The sequence below is a fragment of the Pelophylax lessonae genome, assembly GCF_965119305.1.
Source record: "Pelophylax lessonae genome assembly, chromosome: 2".
In the NCBI taxonomy this organism is placed as follows: domain Eukaryota; kingdom Metazoa; phylum Chordata; class Amphibia; order Anura; family Ranidae; genus Pelophylax; species Pelophylax lessonae.
In genome coordinates this window covers 449,254,086-449,281,257 of record NC_138769.1, presented here as the reverse complement: position 1 = coordinate 449,281,257, position 27,172 = coordinate 449,254,086, and the positions used below count along the sequence as shown (strand labels likewise).

At 45.2% G+C, this 27,172-nt stretch overlaps 1 protein-coding gene across 1 annotated transcript in view; it reads right to left on the bottom strand.

Moving 5' to 3' along the window:
* MRPS9 (mitochondrial ribosomal protein S9) overlaps positions 1-27,172 on the bottom strand; it is a 176,842-nt gene that overhangs the window by 55,925 nt on the left and 93,745 nt on the right. The window contains exon 5 of the mRNA XM_082247389.1: positions 20,404-20,483. Within this exon, the coding sequence (XP_082103515.1) occupies positions 20,404-20,483 (80 nt within the window). The remainder of the gene's footprint in view (positions 1-20,403; positions 20,484-27,172) is intronic.

Sequence of the window (27,172 nt, the reverse complement as noted above, 5' to 3'; positions counted from 1 at the left end):
CTCCACCTTTGCAGCCTGACACGCTGAGGCAGGAGACATCACTCTCTGTAGCAGGGCACCGGAAGCAGTGTCGGATGTTTCTCAACTCATCCTACCGCCAGCCAGCCCAGCTCCAGACGTTCCCAGGCAGCTTCTTTGGGCCCTACAATAATGACAGGGCCCAGGGCAGCTGCCCCATTTTCCCTGCGTTAAAGGCGGCCCTGCTAATGCCTATAACAAGGGCTTTATTCAGCTTTGGTCAAAGCTGCTCAGCTTGTTTTTATCCAGAGAAATCCCTTAGCTATACAGGCAGTTTTTGGTAGGTGAACTATTCCTTAATGTTTGGGCACAGGTGCACTTTCAATGAATTAAGATTAGGTTTGTTCCTTACACTATGTAGCAGCCCTTCACACAAGTCCTCTAGGTGAAATCAGGTGATCATGTCAAGGTATTTGGCTTTAAAAAAAGAAGTATGGCCAAAGCTTTTTTATTGAGGGTCACAGTAGTATATTAACTTTTGTTCCACTGTGACCCAGAGTCAGCTATTGCCAGTTATCAGCTAACAGGCCAGAGCCAGGCAAGGCTCAGAAAGGGTCCTGGCAAAAAAATGATTGATGGCAGAGAAAACTAATAGCTGTGAGAGGTGGCCCAATGACAGTAAGGATCAGAATGAGAGGAGACTGATGATGATTAAAGTTGTTTAGACAGGAAATGAAAGAAGGCTCAAGACAGCTGTTGCAGACGTAAAGTGTTACATTGTGGGGATGCAAGTTTATAGGGAATTGAGAGCAATTGGTTTCAACACAGGACTTGCTACAAGTGTGAGGGAAAAAAAAAAAAAAAAGATTAGGATGGAGTGCAGCTTTAAATATTGCTTGACCAGATATCTGTACCTGTCAGATTACAATAATTTAGTTATTTTTTGGTTAGGGACCAAAACATGCAAGATACACTAAATTAATGTCAAAGCCATATTAATATGATTTTATTACATTATATTGGGAAAATGTGCAGTATTTTTGTTTTGCCTACTTTCATAAATCTCAATCTGCACTAAAAACGTGAATTACCCACTTTTCTCATTACAATCACATGTATCACTCAGCCCCCATTCGCAGAGATGTGAGTTTTTCTGCACGCCCTATGCAAGGGCACAAAGAAAATAATTGTTTTCTATGTGTCCTGTTCACACCGCAACACTGGTATCACTTGCAGGTTTTTTTACTGCGGAATAAAAAACTCACATGAAATTACCATTGTGGTGTGAACAGGGCACATAGAAAACAACTGTTTCTTTCTTTGTGCACTTTATGAGAATTTATGTTCCAAATGTTTGTGCAGAAATAAAAGATCACATATGACAGCAGTTATGGTGTGAACAGAGCACATAAAAAAAACAATTTCTTTGTTTGCTTGCAGAGATCTAAACAAAAAACCACACGTCTCTGCACACGGTGTGAATAAGATCAAGTTTGCATGTTTTTTCATCAACTTTTAGGCCTCTTGTACACTGCAGCTTGAAAAAGCGCAGTACAGCTTTTTTTTTTTTTTTTTTTTACTGAGCTAAAATGCAGCCCATTAATTGTAATGTGTCTATGCACACAGACGCGTAAACAAGCGCTGTGCATTCTTCAGTAAAAACAAAATGGAAAACTCTGCATTTTTGGTCGGTAATTTATGCCTCATGCACACAACTACGCGTGATTGCGCAAAAATGTGCGCAAATGGGCATTTACATAATATGCAGAACAAAAACAGGAGAATACCTTTCCGCGCATTTGCGCGAAATTGTGCGAATGCATATGCGTGAAAATACGCGCAAATCCATACAAAAAAAAAAAAACAGATGAAAAAGTAGATGCTCAAACAGGAGTATCGTGTGCAAGAGGCCTTATGCATACATGGTGTGAATAAGGCCTTAGGCCTTTTCGTTTCCTTGCAGAGACCTACATTAGAAATCCGCTCGTCTCTGCACATGGTGTGAACAAGCCCAAATATTCTATGCAAGTCAAACCTGCGTGTTTTTTTTCCATCCGTTTTTATGCACATATGGCGTGACCAAGGCCTAATGCAGTAGATCCTCAGCATCTATTAAGAAGAAAACCATGACTGGCTGCCTTGCTGAATGACAATGACACAGCCACAAGCTAAAAAAACAAAAAAACCCCCAAAAAACTTGTTGCATACTTGTTATTGAGAAAGTCTAAGGCCCCGTTCACACTGTGTCGATCCGACTTGCCGGGGCAACCTCATAGGTCTCGGCGCGCTGCTCGCACTGCGACCTCGGAGCGGCCGGCACAGACTTCATAACATTGAAGTCTATGCAGGTCGCTCCGGGTCGCCCCAGAGAAGCTCCGGACCCTTTTTCTAAGTCGGAGCGACTTGTGTCACTCCTATTAGAACGGGTCCACAGCTTCTCTATGGCAGGGGACCTACGGCGACCTGTCAGGCGACCAGGTCGCCTGACAGGTCGCCCCAGTGTGAACGGGGGCTAAAAGTGAGAGGATCAGTTTAACAACCAATCAAATATATATTCAAAATTCCTTCACCGTTCCCTAGGCTTACAGTGATTCTAAACATTATCATTTTTTAAATAATAAACATGTTACACTTAGGCCCCATTCACACCTAAGTGTTTTTCAGCTCATAAAACGCCCATCTCTAAAGTCTCAAAATCCCCAACAAGCAAAATCCTATTCATTTCAATGGCCCCTGTTCACATATGAGCGCCTGAAGCAAAATGCCTGAAGCTCAAAAAAGTACATGAGCTTCTTTTTTGGAAGATTACAAGCGTTTTTGTTAGATATTAATGCCTGCCTCCAAACACCTGCAAAAACACGCCAGAAAAAAACCCACCAAAAATGCCTGGAAAAAAAGCCTAAAAAAAACGCCTGAAAACGACATGCTCAGGAAGCGGCTTCCTATAGGGGCACTCGAGTGGGCTTGATCCCAAGCCCCAATGCCTGCATGTACAGACACAGACAACGGATTTGATTGACAGCAGCATGGCTCCCACTGCTATCAATCTGCCCTGTGAGGACGGAGAGAGCAGTGTCATCGGTACAGTGAGCTGGATTGAGATTGGGCAATCCTGGACACAGGTTTTTTACCTTAATGTAGAGAATGCATTAAAGTAATTATAAATGATCACCTTGTAAAACAACCTATCAGTTTACAACAGAAATTAAAGGCAAAATATTTCTGTATAGATATTAAAACATGATAAATAACGTTTTTTTCCCCTTTTTTATAAGGGATTACATTCCTCTGTTCTCAGCTGCATAAGAGCTGGGGAAGGAGAAACAGCAGAACACTGAGCTTTCCAGTAAAAGGCTGTGCAGGGGTGTGGGAGCATGTTAGGACAAGTCTGATCACTGGAGGAGAGCAGGCGGAGTTCCCAACATAGGCTAGAGAAATGACCACTGACCACTTAAGGACCGCCTGCCGCAGTTATACTAAGGCAGGCAGCCCCTCCTGCGCAAACCGACGTAGGTATACGCTGGTCGCACGCCTGCAGCAAGGGGGCGAGCGCGCCGGCGCGCTTCCGCCCCAGCTAGGCAGCGGGGACTCGGATGCACGAGCCAGGCAGCTCCGATTGCCACCTGACACCCGCGATCGTTCCCCGCTGAGAGAGAGAGGACAGTCAGCTGTTGTAAAAACACAGCTAACCGTTTTTCTCTCTTGAATGATCACAGAGTGCTTGTGATTCTTCTATATAGGATCACAGGTCTCTGTGATCATTTCACAAGCCCCGCCCCCCCAGTTAGAATCACTCCCCTAGGCTCATATTTAACTCCTTGATCACTCACAGTATTGACCCCTTCCCTGCCAGTGTCATTATTACAGTAACAGTGCATATTTTTAGCACCGATTACTGTAGTAATTTCACTGGTCCCCCCAAATCTGTCAAAAATGTCCGTTAGGGGTCCGATCTGTCCGCCGCAATGTCGCAGTCCCGCTAAAAAAAAAAAATCGCAGATCGCCATTACTTGTAAAAAAAAAAAAAAAAAAAAAAAAAAAAAAAAAACAATAAAAAGGACATAAATCTTTCCAATAGTTAGTAGACCTGATAACTTTTGCGCATACCAATCAAAATACGCTTATTGCGATTTGTTTTACCAACAATATGCAACGGAAAACAAATTGGCCTAAAGTGTTAAAAATTTTGATTTTTTAACTTTTTTTTTTGGGAACGTTATATAGCAGAAAGTGAAAAATGTTTTTTTTTTTCCAGAATTGTTGCGCTTTTTTTGTTTATAGCGAAAAAAAAAATAAAAAAAAAAAAATCGCACAGGTGATCAAATACCACCAAAAGAAAGTGCTATTTGTGGGGAAAAAAGTACATCAATTTTATTTGGGTACAACGTCGCAATTGTCCGTTAAAGTAACGCAGTGCCGAATGACAAAAAAATGGCCTGGTCATTAAGGGGGCAAATCCTTTCCGGTCTAGAAGAGGTTAAAGAAGAACTCTGGGCAAATTATTTTCCAATGCTGTGGGGCTGTGCCTGCATTGCATTGGTAACTGCTCGTTTTTGTCTAGGAGATTGCAGAGCGGATATACACTTGCCTAATCCACCAATCTTCTGAGCGCAAGACTGGCCCCGCAGCCCCTGCCCCCCCCCACTAGTGATCTTGTGAATGTACTGTTCCTGATGTCATCACACCCATAGACCGACTCCAGACTTGAAAACGGCAGAACAGTCCACCAATGGATGTGGAGGGTGTGCAGTTTTCTGTAGGATTTAAGGATAGCCTGTCGTGCGCCCTTAGACAAAACGAGCAGTTAACCCCATTTTATGGAGTCCTTCTTTAGATCCACTTTAAAGTATATGTGCAGTCATTTATTTTGGGGGTAGGGAAGGGATTAAAAAAAAAAAAAAAAAAAAGGTTAATTTATTTTTTTCTATGTGTTCCTTTGTGAAAATTTATCTTCACCTCCCCGTCCTGGAAATGCAACAAGAAATGCAAGGACATCTTTCCAAACTGAGGGGAATGCCCTGCAATACAGATATCACTGAGTAGGGGTCCCCATTTGAAGAATTACATTAACCTCTGCTTTTGGTGACAAGTCAAACATTTTACATTTTGCCCCACTGTTTCAGTGACAGTGGGCATCAGGATACATAGAGGGGTATAGCTCCCCAATGGGGACACAAGCAGCAATAAAAACATGACAGATGGTCTATCTCTTCCACACCAAAGCCAGTAAGTAACAGTAACACTGTGTCTTAGATGCAGACAGCATTTTTCTTTACTGCCAACAGGTAAAATACAATACATAATGCACTAAACAGCCCTGCTTACTATTGCAATTAGACGTCAATATAGCTTTTCCCAGCAGGTTACACTCCTGAGATACTTTAAGGCTTTCGGCATTGTATATGACACATGAGACTTCCAGAGGTGTTGGGGTTAAATGGTTCTGAAGCACAAGCACTACAAAATAAAAGCTTTATTCCTTCGGAAATGTGTAATTTCTTTATTATGATGGAAAGCAACAAACACATCTTGCCCTTGGGTTGCTCTGTTTCAGCCAAAACAAATGCAAATGGCTCATAGGATGACAGCTGTTTGATAAGGCCTCGACAAGACCTGCACGCTAGACTTTTTTTATTTTTTTCCTTGTGAAACTTGGGATGAGAGGCGGAAGGCAGGAAGAGAATTAATGTAGCATACAGTCTAAAGGCAATGCTACAACCGTGATTAAGTAGAAAAGTTAAAAGGCACAGATTTTCCACAGCCTCGCTGCGTGCAACCCATCCGTGTAACGAGTTGACAGGCCTAGCGCGTCCTCTCCATCATCCACTCCGACAGCTAAAACGCAGCACTGCATCCTTTTTCAGAGGAAATTTGCGTCTGCACCATGAAGCGTTGTACATTATTTCTTAGCACTGCAGGGGGCTGAAGTCCATATGGAACCTTCACAAATATTACCACAGATCAAACCGGCGGCATCTCCAGGCAGATTTGACATACCTATTTAAATGAACAGCAGGGGTCCTGCGGCTGCCGGAGGCTGAGCAGGAGAGAAAAACCTCTGTGGAAAGTGTGCTGCAGCTCCATTACTCAGCAAAGGCACTCTCTGCATTTATCACCCCTTTCATTTCTGCCAGGGTATAGAAACTCATTTGCTCAAGGTCAACGATAACAACAGAACTTACATTAAAAAACACATTATACACACATTTGTGTGTCTGGCAGAGGGAGGGCCTACAAACCATGTACACACTCCAAACATACTACAATTGTGCTTGTGTGCATTTTATATACATATACACATGAAAGCTGTAACAGTGACATAACAAAATAAAGACATATCGAGTTTGAAATCAATCATTTTCCAACTGATAGCCCTGAATGTAATTTAACCTAAAACACCAGGGGATCAGTGAATATTTTGTGATGTTAAATAATAATAAACCTGAGGGCTCTCTATGTGAGTGGTCTGAACTTCATAAAGTAGGCACCTGCAGGAACCTGTTTGTATCTGGATTATTTTCAGAGCTCCCCAGGATACCCAAAAACATGGACTGTCCCATTATACAAATATTTACTATAGCTTCCATTTTCGTACTTTGGCTTGACTTCATCCTACATCCCGCTGGCACTTGAAGTCACTCTTTGCATTTAAAGGCCAACAGGAAGGAGGGGAGAGGTGTGATAAGATAGAAGCCTAAGCTCATCCGCAAAAGCTGTAGTTGACATTTAAATCTGCACAGAACTTGGTGAGCATCCGAGGTACAGATGAAAGGCCGGAGAGTAGGGCCACTAATTGGTAGTGTACGTGTCCCTTAGCAAAATGTAGGAAACCCTGATGCCCTAGAAAAGGGGGACATGCAGGTGCAGGTCCTTGCATGTCCACTTGTTTGCACACAAAGTCCCCCTGCTGAAAGCAATGACAAACATGGTGGATTCCATGTCAAATCTCTGGAGACATTCAGAGCTTTGACATTCAACATGGGGCAGATGGTGGGTTTGTTTCTGGAAACAATGAACAGTTTAGACTAAAATCCTTGAAACGATTTCACTACAGAATCTGGTCTAGGAAGACAAGAGGGCTTGATGGAGATGTGCCAACCAGTGCAGTGACAGAAGTTTTGAGGTCAGAAACTGAGATGGGGACAGAATGAAACTCCAGTTTGTATCCCTGGATACCACCTCCTGAATCCAATCATCTGAGATTTAAGGGGAGATTTAAGGGGCGATTGGGGGGGAGGAGAAGGGGCCGAAGATAGTCGTAGATCGCCACAGCGATCTGAGCCGGAAGTGGGAGCGGATGCCTGTCAAAACCAGGTACCCGCTCTCCCCCAAAGTGTCAAATGTGGCAGTGGAGGGGAGGAGAGTGCAAACAAGCAGAGCTTCCCCTTCTGGATAGTGCTTTAGGATAAGCACATCTTCCAATGGAATATTAAATGCCTTGTTAAAGCATATCTCATATTAAAGTGGTACTAAAATCCAAAGTTTTTTTTATCTTATTACATTCTATGCATTAAGATAAAGAAACCTTCTGTATGCAGCAGCCCCCCTCAATACTTACCTCAGCTCCATTTCAATCCAGCGATGTTGCATGAGAGTTTCGGCTGTCCAGGACTCTCCCTCCTCATTGCCTGAGACAGCAGTGGGGCGTCATTGACTCCCACTGCTGTCAAAGTCAGTGAGCCAAAGAGGAGAGAGAGAGGGGACAAAGCAGAGATGAGTTTGTGTGTCTGAATGGACACACAGAGCAGCGACTTGGCTCGGGTGCCCCCCACAGCAAGCAGCTTGCTGTGGTGGCACTCGGCAGGAGGGAGGGGCCAAGAGCAACGGTGAGGGACCCTAGAAGAGGAGGATCCTGGCTGCTCTGCAAAACCATTCCACAGAGCAGGTCAGTAGAACATGTTTGTTTTTTGTTTTTTTAAACGAAAAAAAAAAAAACAAAAAAAAAACAAGACTTCAGAATCACTTTATTTCTACATTTTATTTTGATTATTTCTAGCCTACTCCTATTAGCCCCCGTTCACACTAAGGCGACCTGGTCGCCTCACAGGTCGCCTCCCATAGGGAAGCTGCGGACCCGTTCTAATAGGAGCGACACAAGTCGCTCAGACTTAGAAAAAGGGTCCGGAGCTTCTTTGGGGCGACCAGGAGGCGACTGCCATAGACTTCAATGTTATGAAGTCCGTGGCGGCCGCTCCGAGGTCGCGGCGCGCTGCTCACACCGCGACCTCGGAGGTCGCGGTGCGAAGTAGCGTCGCCCCTATGTGAACGGGGGCTTAAACTGAATGATCTTGAAGTTTGCAGTACTCTGTGAAAAGGCATGCTGCGCCACAGAATTTGCAAAGCCCGTCTTCTGAACTACAGAGGTGCTGAGAGGGGAGTTTCAGAAGGCAGAGTCGCTGGTTGCAAGCAGCAAGGTACCATGGCATTCATAGCCTTTAGACAATAAAAGTAAACAGCAAAGGAGAAGCTGCAATGCACACAGGGAATCCAGGAAGCAGACAGCACTCATAACATAAAAGTAGATTGTCAAGTAAGTTTATCAGAAATAACTATTTATTGCTATTACAATGCTGATATTGCAAATGTATGCTGTGAACATAGAACTTTATTATAGAACCATAGGTGCCGTATTCACATTGAGGAGGGAGCACTTGTACAACGTTCTTATTAAAATGGGTACAAGGCCAATAAATGCTTGGGATTACCAGGGAGATTGTCAGTATGTTACAATCTCCATAGAGAAAGAGTAGGCAAGTGAGTGCAATGGAAACATCTTTGCGGCCTTATAAAAAAGGACAAAAGTCTGGAAACTGCATTTGTAGAATCAACAGGCTGATGATTTCATTTAAGAGTGGTGTGAACAGTATCAAAAAGAGCAGAAAGAGTCCTAAAATTTGGGAGTGATAGAAGTAGACCTCAGGGGCAAGCTCATTCAAAGACTGGAGTGATTCGGAACCAGACAGTTTTTGCAGCCTATGGCTTAAGGGCGCTGGTTTCATGGGTAAAAGAGTCTGCAGGGGAAGGAGGGGGACTTGGTTGTGTCCAAAGAAAGTGATACTAGCCTGCAGACGTTGGCACCATCAGCAGAAATGCTGCAGGCAGCCTGGAGTCATTAGTAAAGTGAAGGCTGGGAGCGCCCAGTAAAGTGGGCCTGTCCCTCTGTAACACCTTTCTCCCCGTGTCTAAAATCAGAAATGTTGCACTCGCATGGGGGTAGGCAACATAAGCCTCAGGGTACGAGGCAAGACCTTAGGTACTCCCAAAAACCAGACAGATGGTAACAGATGAGGGTCAGATAGCCACTTGTAACCAGGCAAGCAACAGGAACGATCAGAGATTGAAGCTCCACATGGCTCTTTGCAAGTAGTAGAAGCAGAGGGGAGATTCTCACCCAATGCTATAAAGTGAACCGATCACACAGTGCTCAGTCCCACAGCTGGATGCTGTGAGGTAAGCTCCTCGATGCTTGAACTGACCAGTCAACTTGCAATGCGAAATCTACAGAGACAGGCCATGCACTGAGGCAATGCCAATGACTCTGGATCTTTTAAGCATTCTGCAGCTATTTTTCACCAGAATTAAGTCTGGAAAGCACCCTACGTGGAACTCAGTGACTGAAAGTCACTTTCTGGATATCCCTGCATCATCCCGTCCAGCAGAGATGTAGTGAAAAATCTTTACCAAATAAGAAACTCTGAAGAGTAAGGAAAAAGGTATAAAAATAGGTTTGTCAATGGACCAGAAAGAAGACATTTATCTGCATTAATTTGTTTTGATGTAATGAAAATAATTTATTCAATTTTCTAGCTAGGTGGTGGGAAAATACATTTATCTATAAACATTCTGGTCAACTTGAACCAGTTTTTTTTACCAAAATGAACAGAGTGTCTATGAATTACAAATTATACTGGTATAGATATTGTACTGCTCCAAATGTGGCAAGTATATAATACGACTAACTGATTCATCAAAGTATAAGGGGGCAGTTAGCTGCCTCTATCAAATTGTAAATACGGAATAAACGTTTTAACTTTAATTGTTGTACTTAAAAACTAATTTATGATGCTGTATTCTACTGGAAGCAAGACCAATGTCCTTATCTAAATGCCAACTTCAGACATCTGATAGACTTCTGAGAATGCAGAATCCAGCCAAAGTCCCTCAAAGTTCATATGGCGATTTACAGGTTTTCCACCAGAGCAGTAGGAGACTCCGCTTACAAAAGAAGGTCATCCAAGTAGCCCAGTACCGCGATCCCCCATTGGCCTAGCAATGCTAGCACCGGGGGCAAACACTTTTGTGAAGACCCAAGGAGCGTAGGCGAGACCAAAGGGTAACGCCACAAACGGATAATGCTCCTCTCCAACGGCAAAGCAGTTCAGCGTCTTGAGGTCCAGAATTGGACGCACCTTGCCTTCCTTCCTGGGACTGTAAAAAATTTTGAGTAAAACCCCTGAAAAAGTTCCAAAGTTGGAGCCAGGACCATCACCCTTTGAAGTAAAAGGTCTAACACCGCTCCAAAGAGCCTGTAAGCGGACTGGAGACAGTCGCACATTGAAAGGAAGGGTAGGAACGAAACTCGATCTTATAGCCGGACTGTATGGCCTCATGGACCCACTTTCTTGTGCCAGGAAAGTCCATGGGCCTGGGAACCAGAGTAGACATCCCCCCACCCCGGATACGGTTGAGGGCGCACCTTCATGCTGAAGGGGCCTTGTCCATGGGTCTGGAGAAGCTCACTCTTGATTTGCCAGACCAAGTTCGCTTGGATCCTCTAGAGGAGGCCACGAAGGGCTTCGACCCCTTGTCACTCGACCCCGAGGGGAGGAAAAAAAAAAAAAAAAAAAACGTATGAGCCGAGGAGGGGGGCCCACATCTACTACGAGGGTCCTTGCCCTTAGTAGCCTGCAGAAGAAAGGTACTCATCCCCCCTGTGAGACCTTTAATGAGGTCATCCAGGGTAGCACCATACAGGCGATCTCCTTGAAAGGGAAGATCAGCCGAGCCACTAGGGGAGCCGCATCCAAAGAGGCATTACAGATAAACTGCAGCCCCCGGATCAGCTGGTCCACCAGCTCAGCAAAGGCAGGGAGCTACTCCCCCCTTCAGGTCACGGCGCTAAAGCTTAGCCCATTCGGTCAGAGTCTGCGACCCAAGGGCAATGGAGCATCTCGACCTCAGTGCCGAACGAGCCAGGGTGTACATATTGTGGGCCACAGCCTCTGCCTTTCTGTCATCTGGGTCATTAAAGGTCGGGGACTCTTTAACTGGAATCATGGTTGCCTTGTTCAATCTGGAAACCAGAGTCTCCACCACCAGTGGAATGGTCCACTTCTTAAGGGACTCCTAATAGGAGGTATTGCCTAGCATTTCGTTTAGGGACCCCAAGGGGACTCCAATCATCCCCACTCTTTGGTGAAAATTCTGTTAAAATAGGAGAGGAAAGGGAACACCTTTGCCGCTCTGAATGGCTTGTGAGTGCCAAAGGCAACTGGCGCCTCCGTCGCAGCTGCATCCTCCAACTTTAAGGTCTCACGCAGATACAATGAGTGCGTCCACCAGTGCCTTTTCGTGCGCGGTTGAATAAGTGGAGAAATCCTCCTCACTATCTAAGGATTCAGGGCGCATGGTGACGGCCAAATCAGATTCAGGATCTGATGAGACAGATGGGGGAAGGCAGGGAAAGGTGGGGGGTGCTTTTTGCCAGCATATCCTTCAAAAGCCATCTCCACCCAGGACACAAAGGACCCCAGGACCGCCGTCAGTGCATCAATGGATGGTTGGGACCCGGGGTGGTGGCCCCGCAGCCTAACATAGGGGATCAGGTGGGGAGATGTGCTCCAAAGACTCCATGAGTCATCAGGGGGACCCAAAAAAAAAAAAAAAAATGGATTTCTGTAACAACTTACCGTAAAATCCTTTTCTCTGAAGTTCAACAGACGCAGTTCCATCTAGTCAGAGACTATAGGGTTATGCTCCTCCTATCAGGAATAGGCACTAGGCAGGAAAAAAAGCTTAACCACACCTATGGGGACTGTCCCTGCAGGCATAAGGTATCTCACAAAAGTGAATACACCCATCACATTTTTGTAAATATTTTATTCTATCTTTTCATGTGAAAACACTGAAGAAATGACACTTTGCTACAATGTAAAGTAGTGAGTGTACAGCTTGTATCACAGTGTAAATTTGTTGTCCCCTCAAAATAACAACACACACTCATTAATGTCTAAACCACTAGCAACAAAAGTGAGTACACCCCTAAGTGAAAATGTCCAAATTGGGCCCAATTGGCCATTTTCCCTCCCCGATGTCATGTGGCTCGTTAGTGTTACAAGGTCTCAGGTGTCAACGTGGAGCAGGTGTGTTAAATTTGGTGTTATCGCTCTCACTCTCTCATACTGTGAGAATCTGAAAAAAAGAATTGTTGCTCTATATAAAGATGGTCTAGGCTATAAGAAGACCCTGAAACTGAGCTGCATCACGGTGGCCAAGACCATACCGTGGTTTACTAGGACAGGTTCCACTCAGAACAGGCCTCGCCAAGGTCGACCAAAGAAGTTGAGTGCACGTGCTCAGCATCATATCCAGAGGTTGTCTTTGGGAAATAGACATACGAGTGCTGCCAGCATTGCTGCAGAGGTTGAAAGGGTGGGGGGTCAGCCTGTCAGTGCTCAGACCATACGCCGCACACTGCATTAAATTGGTCTGCATGGCTGTCGTTCCAGAAGGAAGCCTCTTCTAAAGATGATGCACAAGAAAGCCTGCAAACAGTCTGCTGAAGACAAGCAGACTAAAGACAAGGATTACTGGAACCATGTCCTGTGGGCTGGTGAGACCAAGATAAACTTTGGGTCAGATGGTGTCAAGTGTGTGTAGCGGCAACCAGGTGAGGAGTACAAAGCCAAGTGTGTCTTGCCTACAGTCAAGCATTGTGATGGGAGTGTCATGGTCTGGGGCTGCATGAGTGCTGCCAGCACTGGGGAGCTACAGTTCATTGAGGGAACCATATATACCAACATGTACTGTGACATACTGAAGCAGAGTATGATCCCCTCGCTTCGGAGACTGGGCCGCTGGGCATTATTCCGACATGATAAGGACCCCAAACAAACCTGCAAAAGGACCACTGCTTTGCTAAAGATGCTGAGGGTAAAGGTGATGGACTGGCCAAGCATGTCTCCAGACCTAAACCCTATTGAGCTTCTGTGGGGCATCCTCAAACGGAAGGTGGAGGAGCTCAAGGTCTCTAGCATCCACCAGCTTCGTGATATCATGTAGGAGTGGAAGAGAACTCCAGTGGCAACCTGTGAAGCTCTGGTGAACTCCATGCCCAAGTGAGTTAAGGCAGTGCTGGGAAATAATGGTAGCCACACAAAATATTGACACTTTGGGCCCAATTTGGAAATTTTAACTTAGGGGTGTACTCAAATTTTGTTGCCAGCAGTTTAGCCATTAATGGCTGGGTGTGGAGTTATTTTAAGGGGATAGCTAATTTTACACTGTTATACAAGCTATACACTCGCTACTTTACATTGTAGCAAAATGTAAATTCTTCAGTGTTGTGACATGAAAAGATACAATAAAATGTTTACACAAATGCGAGGGGTGTACTTACTTTTGTGAGATACTGTAACCCCACACACCCTGCTATCAAACCATTTAGTTGCAGTGTTTAGAATAGAAAAAAACCCATTCACTCAGAAGTAGAGGGGTGGGTCCTGCGTCTGTCGAACTTCAGAGAAAAGGATTTTACGGTAAGTTCTTGTCGTTCATCGACCGACGCAGCTCCATCTAGTCAGATTATAGGGATGTCCCAAAGGAGTATATTCATCAGGGGTGGGAAGACAACGCAAATGGAAACTAAACTCTCCAAAGGCTAAACTTTGCCAACCAGGTAACATGGAGCTCAACCAAGAACAACTGGAGCTGACCCTGAAAACACAATACTGTAGACCCTCAAAGAGAAACAAAAAAACGTTTTTCTTTGAACAGCAGCCTGCAAAACCTATGCCAAACACATCTACTTTGTAGAATTTTGTAAACTTATGCACAGATGACCAAGCTGCCCACCTTGCAGACTTGCAGCACTGATGCCTGATGGTGAAAAGCCCAAGAGGCACTCAGCGCTCTTGTGAATGCGCCTTCACCGGGAAAGGAGGAACCTGACCCTTCAGTGAATAAGTCTGAACTACCATCTGCCTGATCCATCTGGATATGGTCGCCGCAGACGCAGCCAATCCCTTACAAGATCCTTCAGTAAGGATAAAAAGATCTTCTGATTTTCTAAAAGACTCAGTGGTCTCCAGATAGACCATGATCGCCCGAACCACATCCAAAGAGTGCAACGCAAATTCCTTACAATGTTTAGGCTTACGGCAGAGTGAAGGCAACACAATATCTTCATTCAGATGAAAATCAGAAACAACCTTAGGAAGAAATGACTGATAAGGCAAAGTACCACTTTATCCCTGTGTATCACCAGATAAGGTGAGCGGCAGGACAACGCCGCCAGTTTAGATACTCTGCGAGCGGAAGTGATAGCCACCAAGAAGGCAACCTTCTGGGACAACGAAAGCAGAGAAATCTCCCGAATGTTCCCAAAAAGTGGCTTTCGAAGAACATATAATACCAGATTGAGGTCCCACGGAGGTAGTGGGGACCTTCTCGGAGGAGCCATATGGCGCACTCCCTGTATAAAGGTACGAAGCAAAGCATGCGTAGCTAAGGGACGTTGGAAACATATAGCCAAAGCCGACACTTGGCCTTTGATAGTACCCAAAGCCAACCGCTGTTCAACTCCAGAAAGGCCAAGACCCTAGCGATCATAAACAAGCGAGGTCGCACCTTCAGTGATTCACACCATGAAATATACGATTTCCACGTATGATGATATATCTTCCTAGAAGTCGACTTCCTAGCCTTCAACAGCGTAGGAGTCACAGAGTCAGAAAGACCCCTATCTCTCAACACCTGGCTTTCAAAAGCCATGCCGTTCAAGCCAGCGACTGTAATGCAGGATGGAAGATTGGATCTTGAGACAACAGATCTTCCCTGAGAGGAAGTCTCCAAGGAGCATCGGCGACCAACCTTACTAGGTCTGTGTACCAAGACCAGCGAGGCCAGTCCGGAGCCACCAGAATGGCCAGAATCCCTTCCACCTCTATCCTGCGCAGAAGCCTCGGCAGGAGTTTCAAGGGAGGAAAGAAATAAATTAGCCGATAATGACCCCAAGGAGCCAGAGCCTCTGTGGCGTCAGCCAGAGGATCTCGAGACCTGGCTACAAATCTCGGAACCTTCTTGTTGAGGCGAGAAGCAAACAAACAGATCTACCTCGGGAGTCCCCACTGAACACACAGGAGATGAAACCCCTCCAGGTGCAGGGAACACTCCCCTTGATCCAACACCTGATCCGCTTGCCAGTTCTCCTCACCTGGAATGTGTACAGCAGAGGGGGCTAAAATATGTTTTTCCACCCAGGCCAGAATCTCGGCCACCTCTTTGGCTGCAAAGACACTCTTGGTGCCCCTCTGGTGATTGATGAAAGCCACAGCCGTGGCGTTGTCTGATTGAATCCAAACCGGACAATCTTGCAGACGAGTCGTTCAATGGCTCAGAGAAAGCTTTATTGCTGTGAGCTCCAAAACATTTATCTGTAGTTTTGACTATTCCTTTGTTCAGGTATACTGGGCACAGAGGTTCCCCCGCACCCCGCCCCAGGCAGAAAGGCTGGTGTCCGTGGCCACCACCGTCCAAAACAATGGAAGGAAGGATTTGCCCTGGCATAGTGCTGGCGAATGAATCCACTACAACAGAGCAGACCTTGTGTTGTGGCTTAACCGAATCATAGAGTCCAAGGACTTTAGATCCTTGTTCCATTTGACATATATCTCCATTTGCAATGGTCTGGTATGGAACTGAGCAAACAGAACCGCCTCGAAGGTTGATACCATCAGACCCAAGGGCCGCATGCAAACTCAAGAGAGGACAGATTGTTCACCAACAACTATCGAATCGCCGCCTGCAACTTTTGCAGCTTGTTCGGGGGGAAGAAACACCTTGGCCAAGGCTGAACCCAGAGTCAAGCCCAGATAATCCAGTCTCAAGACAGGTGTCAGCATGGATTTCTTGAAATTGATTTTCCAAACTAAATACTGCAGAGTTCTGACAGTGACCGTCAGATCCCCCAACAAGACTGAAGGAGAGTCCGCTCTCAACAGAGCGTCTAGGTACCCCAGTACCGCAATCCCCCGCTGGCGCAGCAATGCAAATACTGGTGCTAAGACCTTGGTAAACACTCTGGGAGCTGAGGCGAGACCTAAGGGTACCATCACAAATTGATAATGCTCCTCTGCAACTGCAAAGCGAAGAAACCGCTTGTGTGCAGCGTAAATAGGGATGTGTAGATATGCGTCCTTGATATCTATGGAGGCTAAGAAGTCTCCCTGGTGCAGCAACACCACTACTGTGCGGATGGATTCCATCCAAAACTTCTGTACCCACACTAAGCGGTTCAGGGCCTTGAGATCCAGGATGGGATGCACCTTGCCTTCCTTCCTTCCTGGGCCCGGTGAAGAGGTTTGAATAAAACCCTTGAAAACCTTCCTGAAAAGGAACTGCTACAGTCACTCCTTGCGACAGCAAATCGTGTACTGCCCCTCGCAAGTCTCTTAACTGGACTGGGCATATTCGAAGATTGGACGGGAAGAACCTGTCCGACAGGCAAGACCGGGATTCAATCTTGTACCCAGATTGGATCAGTTTGTTAACCCATTTGTCCTGAATAAGGAGGTCCAGAAAGAAACAAAAGACTCCCCTCCCCCCCCCACCCCAGAATCGGGTGAGGGCACCCCTTCATGCAGATGAGGATTGTCTGCAGGTCCAGATTGGCCGATGTTTGCTTTCCCCGACCACGGCTTCTTGGAACCCCCAGAAGACCTGAATGATTTACCTTTTTTTTTTGAGACCCAGAGGCATAAAAAAGACGTTTATGAGCATTAAAGAAAGGCCCCTGCCTAGGACGTGGCACCCTGCCCTTAGAGGATTGGGGAAGATGAGTGCCAAAAACGTGGTCTAAGTGCAGGCTCACAATCCCTGGTTAATTATAAGATAATAGCAGAGTAAATGAAGAAAAACCCACAAGGAACCGCAGGAAAACGTTACCAGACCACAGAGGAGACTTCCAGCACGATCTGTGCAAAAACGAAACTGACACTGACTGTACAGGAAGAGAAAGAGAAAACTCAGACTCTATATTTTAAAAAACCATGCCGCATGCCTGTCGAGCCTATTGACCTTAGGAAAATGGCCGCTCATGCATTCTCAATGGGGATTTATAGAAAAGGGCTGCCCATATAAACAAATGGGAACATAAAAATCATGATCCACAGCAAAATGGCAGCCGCCACGGTGCGCCATGCGGTCTCCAGGACCCCCAAGAGGGGGCCCAGAACAATAGGCATTGGAAGGTTCCTGCCCAGGGGCCCACAGATGACAAGTTACCCCTGCTCAAATAAGCACCACAATGGCCGCATTATTACTGCCCCCCCCCCCCTTGAGGTAAAAGCCTGCTAGGGGTAGGGGACTAGTCTTCCAAGGTGCCAGAGGAACCAAGGGAGCCCCTAAGGTCCGACTATTACAGGGAAGGGCCCATGTCCGCCCCGCGACCGCCAGGGGTTTTTGGGGGGACAATTTACTCACCATACCATGGTAGCAGGTGGGCGCCATTCCGAAACACATCACCTCCCCCCGCGATTGGGGTGCCGTCAGCCAGGGGGAAGCTGCGACTCAGGGCGTTCCAGGTCGTGTGCGTCCCAGCGAGATGGTCCACTCGCGGGCTCGTTCCCATCTGTCTGGGGACTGTCATGGCGAAGCCTACTTCTGGAATATAACCTGCTCATGCTCGCTGGCCAGGCTGGGAGACCTTAAGGATCGAGATTATCCAGTGCAAAACCTCAGCCGGCTGTTGCTTGTAGGTCCTCTGGATTTTGGTCCTCAGCAACTAACTAGTGAAAATAAAAAAAAATAAAAAAATCACAAACTAACAAGCTTTCCTATAATAGCCAAGACCGAAGTCGCAGCAGAAGGCTAGGTCCTATTCCTTAAACTAGGCAGAAACAAACTGTTTGATGATAGCAGGGTGTGTGGGGTTATGCCTGCAGGGACAGCCCCCATAGGTGTGGTTAAGCTTTTTTCCTGCCTAGTGCCTATTCCCGATAGGAGGAGCATAACCCTATAGTCTGACTAGATTGCACTGCGCCTGTCAATGAACGATAGAGAGTGGGAAAACACTGCTAAGGGACAACCCCCACTGCTCTGGCAGCAACACCCAGTTGCCAGTCACAGAGCACCAATCGATCCTCAGCAGAGAGGGAGAGGACCCCACTCGATTAACTACCCCACAGAAACAAGGCACCGCAGCCACCAGGAGAATCTGCACTGCACGAGCAGTGATCAGGAAATGAAAGGATCCAGGAGTCAGCACCAAGGGGTGAGGAGGGGCTCCCACCGCCGAAAATGCCACCCAGAAGGCTCCACAGACATGGCCGTTGGTGTTTTCAAGGGCAAAACATCCGCAAAATGGCCGCCAGACTACACAAACATGGGCAGCGTGCATTGCAGCACAAGGCTACAACAAAATGGGGGTACCACGAGGCTCCCAAGAGGGATACCTAGGCCTCAATGACAGGCCCAGGCAGGACAGGGGGCCCCGGCAGGAGCTCCCACTAGGTACATCCCCCCTGCACAGCCGATCATCCGGTTAATGGCGTTGCACTCCCCCCCCCAATCGCCAGCATAGCACCCTGCCCCCACCCCAGGAGGTGGACCAGACCACCCACACAGCCTCAGCATAAGTGGAGGGGGGGGGTAGGATGGGGGGACAGATGAGGGCAGTGCCTGATGGGACGGAGGGGGGCCTGGGGGTCCAACCATCCACCCCAAAACCCTCCAGGGGGAGAAAGGGGACAGCTACTCACTATACCAGGAACCAGGCAGGCAACAGAACCTCTCGCCATCAAAATGGGGGGCTGTCGGCCAGGGAGAACGCTGCGAGACCCGGTCCTATAAGACCTCGCGAGCCCTTCAACTTGCAGGCCAGCCCCCCCATGTCGTGGCTGTCCTAGCGCGTAGCTGAGGTCTGCGTGCGCTCCCTGACCAGACTGGGGTGACCATTGGATCTAGGATTATCCAGCCCGTCACCCAGCAGTTGGTTGTAGATCTCACAGAAAAAAAAAACAGAAAAAAATTTGCCAGGACCAGAGATCCCAGCAAGGAACTAGGTCCTTACTCCTAAATAAGCAGAAAAAAAAAAAAAATCTGAGTACCTATAGAAGAGAGAGGGAGTACACCCCCTGGGACTGCCCATAGGCATAGCAAGACTTTTTTTCTGCCTAGTGTCCTACTCCTATAGGAGGCAGTATAACCCAATGTTTAAGATCAGGAGCGGTGTCCATCAATGAACGAAAGAGAAAAATAGTTTGTTTAGTATGGTCAGTCTTTTTTTGTTTATAGAGCAAACAAACACCACAGTGGTGATTAAATACCACAAAAAGAAAGCAATTTGTGGGAAAAACAATGAAAAAATTTTATTTGGCTACAGCGTTGCATGACCGTACAATTGTCAGTTAAAGCAATGCAGTGACATATTGCAAAAAGTGGCCGGGTCATTAAAGAGGGTAAATCTTCCGGAGGTCAAGTGGCTAAGGTTATCATGGTTGCAGAGTGTCCCACTGGGTCAGGACATGAGGGAAAATCTCAGTGTGGCTATCAACAGCATTAGAAGCCTGACAAAGGATAAAACTTTTCTCCACCATCTAGAACGAAAAAAAATGGCTAGATTTTGCTGAAGCAAATGACCAGTAAAAAAAACAAAAAAACAAATCTGAGCAATCACAGTAGGCTCTATTCAGGTTTCTCTTGTTGTGCTAGCTCTTTTTCCATAATAACAGTACCTCTTTCCTAGCAGAAAACACTTTCACTATAAACTAAGATGTGACTAAAACAGGCTATAGACAACTTCCAAAGTAAAGTATATCCTTGAAGAAGTGCAGAGTCTATCTACATTAACCTACTAGCTAAGAGCAATACGTTTTCTACTAATTTACAAATTAGCTTTAAGCACCCGGTTTATTTTTGAGCGAGACTCAAATTCTTCTTTGACGGCTGCTTTTTATAGTAAAACAAACTGTACATGCAAGAAATGAGCAGCTTCATTCCGTTAAAGAAAATTATATTAAACAATATCAGGCAAAGGGAAGACTGCAAACCCAATCACTCCCTGCACGGCGTCACCGTGAAATCTTGCACTAAAAGGTTTTCTAGGCATTTACTCATTGTCTTGGAAATAAAATGCAGAGACCCAGAGCCTATTTGAGAAAGTCCCTAGTGTAATTTAATGCTTGGCGTACAGCTCGCACAATTCATCATGCAGCATAAGATACTCACGTGCATTAATGAGTAAAACTCCTGCTTGCCAGTGTAAAATAGAAAGTGGAACGGGCGCTTGTCTTCTCCCCACTGAATTGCTGATGGGATAAAAACAAAGCACTTTTAGACATCCACTAAACAGAGGTGTTAATTACACTACTTATTTACAGAAATGCATTTCTATGCTTGTAGCTGACGATATGTTAACATGAGTCAAATGTCAATATTGTGCATTATTTAAATGTGAATTTACATATATGGTTTATGATATTTATAGATTACTGTCTTTCCAAGGGAGAATTAAAAATTAATCTGCATTTTATTTTTTTTTTTAACTGGTTTTCCTCAACTTTTCACCTTTTACAATGCTTTAACCACTTAAGAACTCAACCTTTTTCTGACTTTTATTGTGTACAAGTAAAAAATCAGTATTTTTTGCTGGAAAATAACTTGGAACCCCCAAACATTTTATTTATATATATATATATATAAATATATATATATATATATATATATATATATATATATACACAGTGGGTACGGAAAGTATTCAGACCCCCTTAACCACTTTACCACCGGAGGATTTTCCTGCTAAAAGACCAGGGTTTTTTTTTGCGATTTTTTACTGCGTGACTTTAACGGACAATTGCGCGGTCGTGCGACGCTGTACCTAAACGAATTTCACGTCCTTTTTTTCCCACAAACAGAGCTTTCTTTTGGTGGTATTTGATCACCTGTGCGATTTTTTGATCACGCGCTATAAACAAAAAAAGAGCGTAATTTTTGCAAAAACAACAATATTTTTCACTTTTTTTTATATGAAATTCCCCCCAAAAAAAATGTAAAAATCAAAATTTTTTAAAATTTTCGGCCAATTTGTTTTACGCTATGTTTGGTAAAAAAAAAAAATCGCAAAAAGCGTATTTTGATTGGTTTGCGCAAAAGTTATCGCGTTTACTAACAAAGGGAAAGATTTTTGTCATTTTTGGTGTTTTTTTTTTTTAACGAGTAATGGCGGCGATCTGCGATTTTTTTTGCGGTACTGCGACATTGCGGCGGACAGATCGGACCCTTGACTGACATTTTTGACACTTTTGGGGGTACCAGTGACATTACTGCAGTAATCAGTGCTATATATATGCACTGTTACTGCAAAAATGACACTGGCAGGGAAGGGGTTAACAGTATTGGACAGGGAGGGGTTAAGTGTGTCCTAGGGGCGTGATTCTAACTGTGCAGGGACAGGTCTACTAGTGTAAAAACAAAGATCAACAGTTCTACATAGTAGAACTGTCTGATCTTCACTTTTACACAGGGAGAACTGACAGGCGGCTTGTTTACATAAGCCGCTCTGTCTTTCTCCCGCTGTACCGGCGATCGTAGTGTGACCGGCGGACATCGGGTCCGCCAGTCACACTCCCGCACTCCTCCGTGAACGAGCCGAGGCGGGCGCGCGCCCGCCAGCTATTGGCTCTAGAAGGAGTGACAGGCGAGCGACGTAGACCTACGTCACTCTGCCTGGCCGGGGCCGACTGCCGCAGTAAATATACTGTGCGCAGTCGGCAACCGGTTAAATTTTTCACTCTGTTATATTGCAGCCATTTGCTAAAATCATTTAAGTTCATTCTTCTTCCTCATGAATGTACACATAGCACCCCATACTGACAGAAAAACACAGAATTGTTGACATTGTTGCAGATTTATTAAAAAAGAAAAACTGAAATATCACATGGTCCTAAGTATTCAGACCCTTTGCTCAGTATTTAGTAGAAGCCCCCTTTTGATCTAATACAGCCAGGAGTCTTTTTGGGAAAGATGCAACAAGTCTTTCACACCTGGATTTGGGGATCCTCTGCCATTCCTCCTTGCAGATCCTCTCCAGTTCTGTCAGGTTGGATGGTAAACGTTGGTGGACAGCCATTTTTAGGTCTCTCCAGAGATGCTCAAAAACGTTGGTGGACAGCCATTTTTAGGTCTCTCCAGAGATGCTCAATTGGGTTTAAGTCAGGGCTCTGGCTGGGCCATTCAAGAACAGTCACGGAGTTGTTGTGAAGCCACTCCTTCGTTATTTTAGCTGTGTGCTTAGGGTCATTGTCTTGTTGGAAGGTAAACCTTCGGCCCAGTCTGAGGTCCAGAGCACTCTGGAGAAGGTTTTTGTCCAGGATATCCCTGTACTTGGCCGCATTCATCTTTCCCTCGATTGCAACCAGTCGTCCTGTTCCTGCAGCTGAAAAACAGCCCCACAGCATGATGCTGCCACCACCATGCTTCACTGTTGGGACTGTATTGGACAGGTGATGAGCAGTGCCTGGTTTTCTCCACACATACCGCTTAGAATTAAGGCCAAAAAGTTCTATTTTGGTCTCATCAGACCAGAGAATCTTATTTCTCACCATCTTGGAGTCCTTCAGGTGTTTTTTTTAGCAAACTCCATGCGGGCTTTCATGTGTCTTACACTGAGGAGAGACTTCCGTCGGGCCACTCTGCCATAAAGCCCCGACTGCTGGAGGGCTGCAGTGATGGTTGACTTTCTACAACTTTCTCCCATCTCCTGACTGCATCTCTGGAGCTCAGCCACAGTGATCTTTGGGTTCTTCTTTACCTCTCTCACCAAGGCTCTTCTCCCCCGATAGCTCAGTTTGGCCGGACGGCCAGCTCTAGGAAGGGTTCTGGTCGTCCCAAACGTCTTCCATCTGAGGATTATGGAGGCCACTGTGCTCTTAGGAACCTTAAGTGCAGCAGAAATCTTTTTGTAACCTTGGCCAGATCTGTGCCTTGCCACAATTCTGTCTCTGAGCTCTTCAGGCAGTTCCTTTGACCTCATGATTCGCATTTGCTCTGACATGCATTGTGATCTGCAAGGTCTTATATAGACAGGTGTGTGGCTTTCCTAATCAAGTCCAATCAGTATAATCAAACACAGCTGGACTCAAATGAAGGTGTAGAACCATCTCAAGGATGATCAGAAGAAATGGAAAGCACCTGAGTTAAATAAAAAGTGTCACAGCAAAGGGTCTGAATACTAAGGACCATGCGATATTTCAGTTTGTCTTTTTTAATAAATCTGCAACAATGTCAACAATTCTGTGTTTTTCTGTCAGTATGGGGTGCTATGTGTATATTCATGAGGAAGAAGAATGAACTTAAATGATTTTAGCAAATGGCTGCAATATAACAAAGAGTGAAAAATTTAAGGGGGTCTGAATACTTTCCGTACCCACTGTAACACACACACACACACACACACACACACACACACACACACACACACACACACACACACACACACACACACACACACACACACACACACACACACACACACACACACACACACACACACACACACACACACACACACACACACACACACACACACACACACACACACACACACACACACACACACACACACACACACACACACACACACACACACACACACACACACACACACACACACACACACACACACACACACACACACACACACACACACACACACACACACACACACACACACACACACACACACACACACACACACACACACACACACACACACACACACACACACACACACACACACACACACACACACACACACACACACACACACACACACACACACACACACACACACACACACACACACACACACACACACACACACACACACACACACACACACACACACACACACACCTTTTTTCAGGTGGAACTTGGTGGAGGCCTTCTGCTCACCACTATCACTTGTAAATACAGAAGTCTGGCTTCAGTGTCTACAAGTGACATCTTGTCTCCCACAGATCTGATCTCCTGAGTTTCTCCCACTGAGTGCAGGATGGGGAGAGGGGAGATGCCGGTGTCCAGGGTGCAGTGCCGATGCCTAAAACCCCTACTGTATGATCTCCCGGGAAGTAGGAGAGGCGGAGCCACTTACAGTTTATGGGGAGGTACTAAAGCTGGCTGGGTACTTAATAAAGCCACAAAAGTAAGACATGTGGAAGATGGTGGAGTTTTTAAGGAGGGGGAGGAGGAGATGATAGGAAGAGTGGAGAGGGAATTGCATGCAGAGGTCAGAGCTAAAGAAGGGTGAACTTTTGAGGTAGATAGGGCATGCAGGGGTAAGCAGCTGTGAAGGATGGCTGAACTCTGCACTCTGTATACAGCGCACCCTGAACTCAAGACTATGTACAAAGCACACCCCTGAATTCTGCACTCTGTGGATAACCCCCGTCGCCCCCACCCAAACTCTGCACTTGGTACCTAATGCACTCCTGGTATTTAGTGCCCATTTAAGACCCTCCCACTGTTAGTGAAATTTGACCACACCCACTTTTTGATGCGATTTGGAAGGTGTGTGAGTGGGGGGAGGAGGGTCATAGTTGAGTTCCTGCACCTATTTTCTGAGGAAAAAGACCTATGTATAATATATATATATATATATATATATATATATATATATATACACACACACACACACACACACATACATATATACACATACACAGTTATGCTCATAAGTTTACATACCCTGGCAGAATTTAAGATTTCTTGGCCATTTTCCGAGAATATGAATGATAACACAAAAACCTTTCACTCTTGTTAGTGTTTGGCTGAAGCCATTTATTATCAATCCACGGTGTTTATTCTTCTTTTAAAATCATAATGACAAAATAAACTACCCAAATGACCCTGATCAAAAGTTTACAGTTCAGAAAACTGTGTATTGCCCCCTTTGACATCAATGACAGCTTGAAGTCTTTTGTGGTATTCGTGGATGAGGCGCTTTATCTTCTCAGATAGTAAAGCTGCCCATTCTTCCTGGCAAAAAGCTTCCAGTTCCTGTAACGTCTTGGGCTGTCTTGAATGAACTGCACGTTTGAGATCTCCCCAGAGTGGCTCAATGATATAGAGGTCAGGGGACTGAGATGGACACTCCAGAACTTTCACTTTATTCTGCTGTAGCCAATGACAGGTCAACTTGGCCTTGTGTTTAGGATCATTGGCATGTTGGAATGTCCAAGTACGTCCCATGCGCAGCTTCCGGGCTGATGAATGCAAATTTTCCTCCAGTAATTTTTGATCACATACTGCATTCATCATGCCATGAATTCTGACCAAATTTCCTGTGCCTTTGTAGCTCACACATCCCCAAAACATCAGCGATCTACCTCCTTGTTTCACAGTAGGAATGGTGTACCTTTAATCATAGGCCTTGTTGGTGTCCAAATGTAGCGTTTATGGTTGTGGCCAAAAAGCAAAATTTTGGTCTCATCACTCCAAATGACTTTGCGCCAGAAGGTTCGAGGCTTGTCTCTGTGCTGCTTGGCGTATTGAAAGCGGGATACTTTGTGGCATTTGCGTAGTAATGGCTTTCTTCTGGCGACTTGACCATGCAGCCCATCTTTATTCAAAATGCCTCCTTATTATGCATCTTGAAAAAGCCACACCACATGTTTTCAGAGAATCCTGTATTTCACCTGAAGTTAATTATAGGTTTTTCTTTGCATCCCGAACAATTTTCCTGGCAGTTGTGGCTGAAATTTTAGTTGGTCTACCGGATCGTGGTTTGGTTTCAACGGAACTCCTCATTTTCCACTTCTGGATTAGAGTTTGAACACTGCTGATTGGTATTCTCAATTCCTTGGATATCTTTTATATCCCTTTCCTGTTTAATACAGTTCAACCCGCAGATCCTTTGACAATTCTTTTGCTTTACCCATGACTCAGAATCCAGAAACGTCAGTGCAGCACTGGATAAAGATGCAAGGGTCTGTCAGGAGTCCAGAAACTCACTGACCTTTTAAACACACACCAATTACAAGCAAACAAATCACAGGTGAGGATGGTTACCTTTAATAGCCATTCAAACCCGTTTGTGTCAACTTGTGTGCATGTCACCAGGGTATGTAAATTTTTGATCAGGGTCATTTGGGTAGTTTGTTGTCATTATGATTTAAATAGAGTAAACACAGTTGATTGATAATAAAGTGCTTCAGCCAAACCATGAGGGAAAGAAAAGTGTTTGCGTTATCATCCATATTCTCAGAAAAATGGCCAAGAAATCATAAATTCACGGTTTTACAAAAACACATTTTTTTTTTTTTTTTTTTTTTTTTTTATAATATATACCAAAATATACCACAAAATCTACATAGCTAATGCTTTAAACATTTCTGTAGGTTAACAGTTTAGAGGAGGTCTAGTGCTAAAATTATTGCTCTGGTTCAGACGTTTGGGGCGATACTGCACATGTGTGGTGCAAACACTGTTTACATATGTGGGCATGACCTATGTATCTGTTCACTACTGTGCACAAGCACGCGGGTAACGGCGTTTTAAAAAAATGTTTTTTTCATTACTTTTATTGCTATTGCAAGGAATTATAACATCCCTTGCTATAATACAGCATGACAGGTCCTCTTTTGGGAGAGATCTGGGGTCTAAAAGACCTCAGATCTCTTCTCTACCCTTAAAAGTAAAAGATGAAAGAGAAACTTTTTCTCATCTTTTGCTTTAAAAAAAAAAAAAAAAAAACACACACACGTTAACATAGCCCAAGAACTGGAAGTGACGTCATGACATCGCCCTGGCCCTCCTAAGGCATAGAGATAAGGCAGTGGCTATCTTGCCATCGATCATCTCTATTGGAAAACACTGCCATCGCCAATGGTTCCCAGGCCCACTGATCGGTAATGCAAGCCCAGAAAGCGGGAGAAGCACCTCTCCTGCGCTTCTAAAAGTGATCTTGTGGCGAATCCGTTTGCAGTTACTCCCCAGC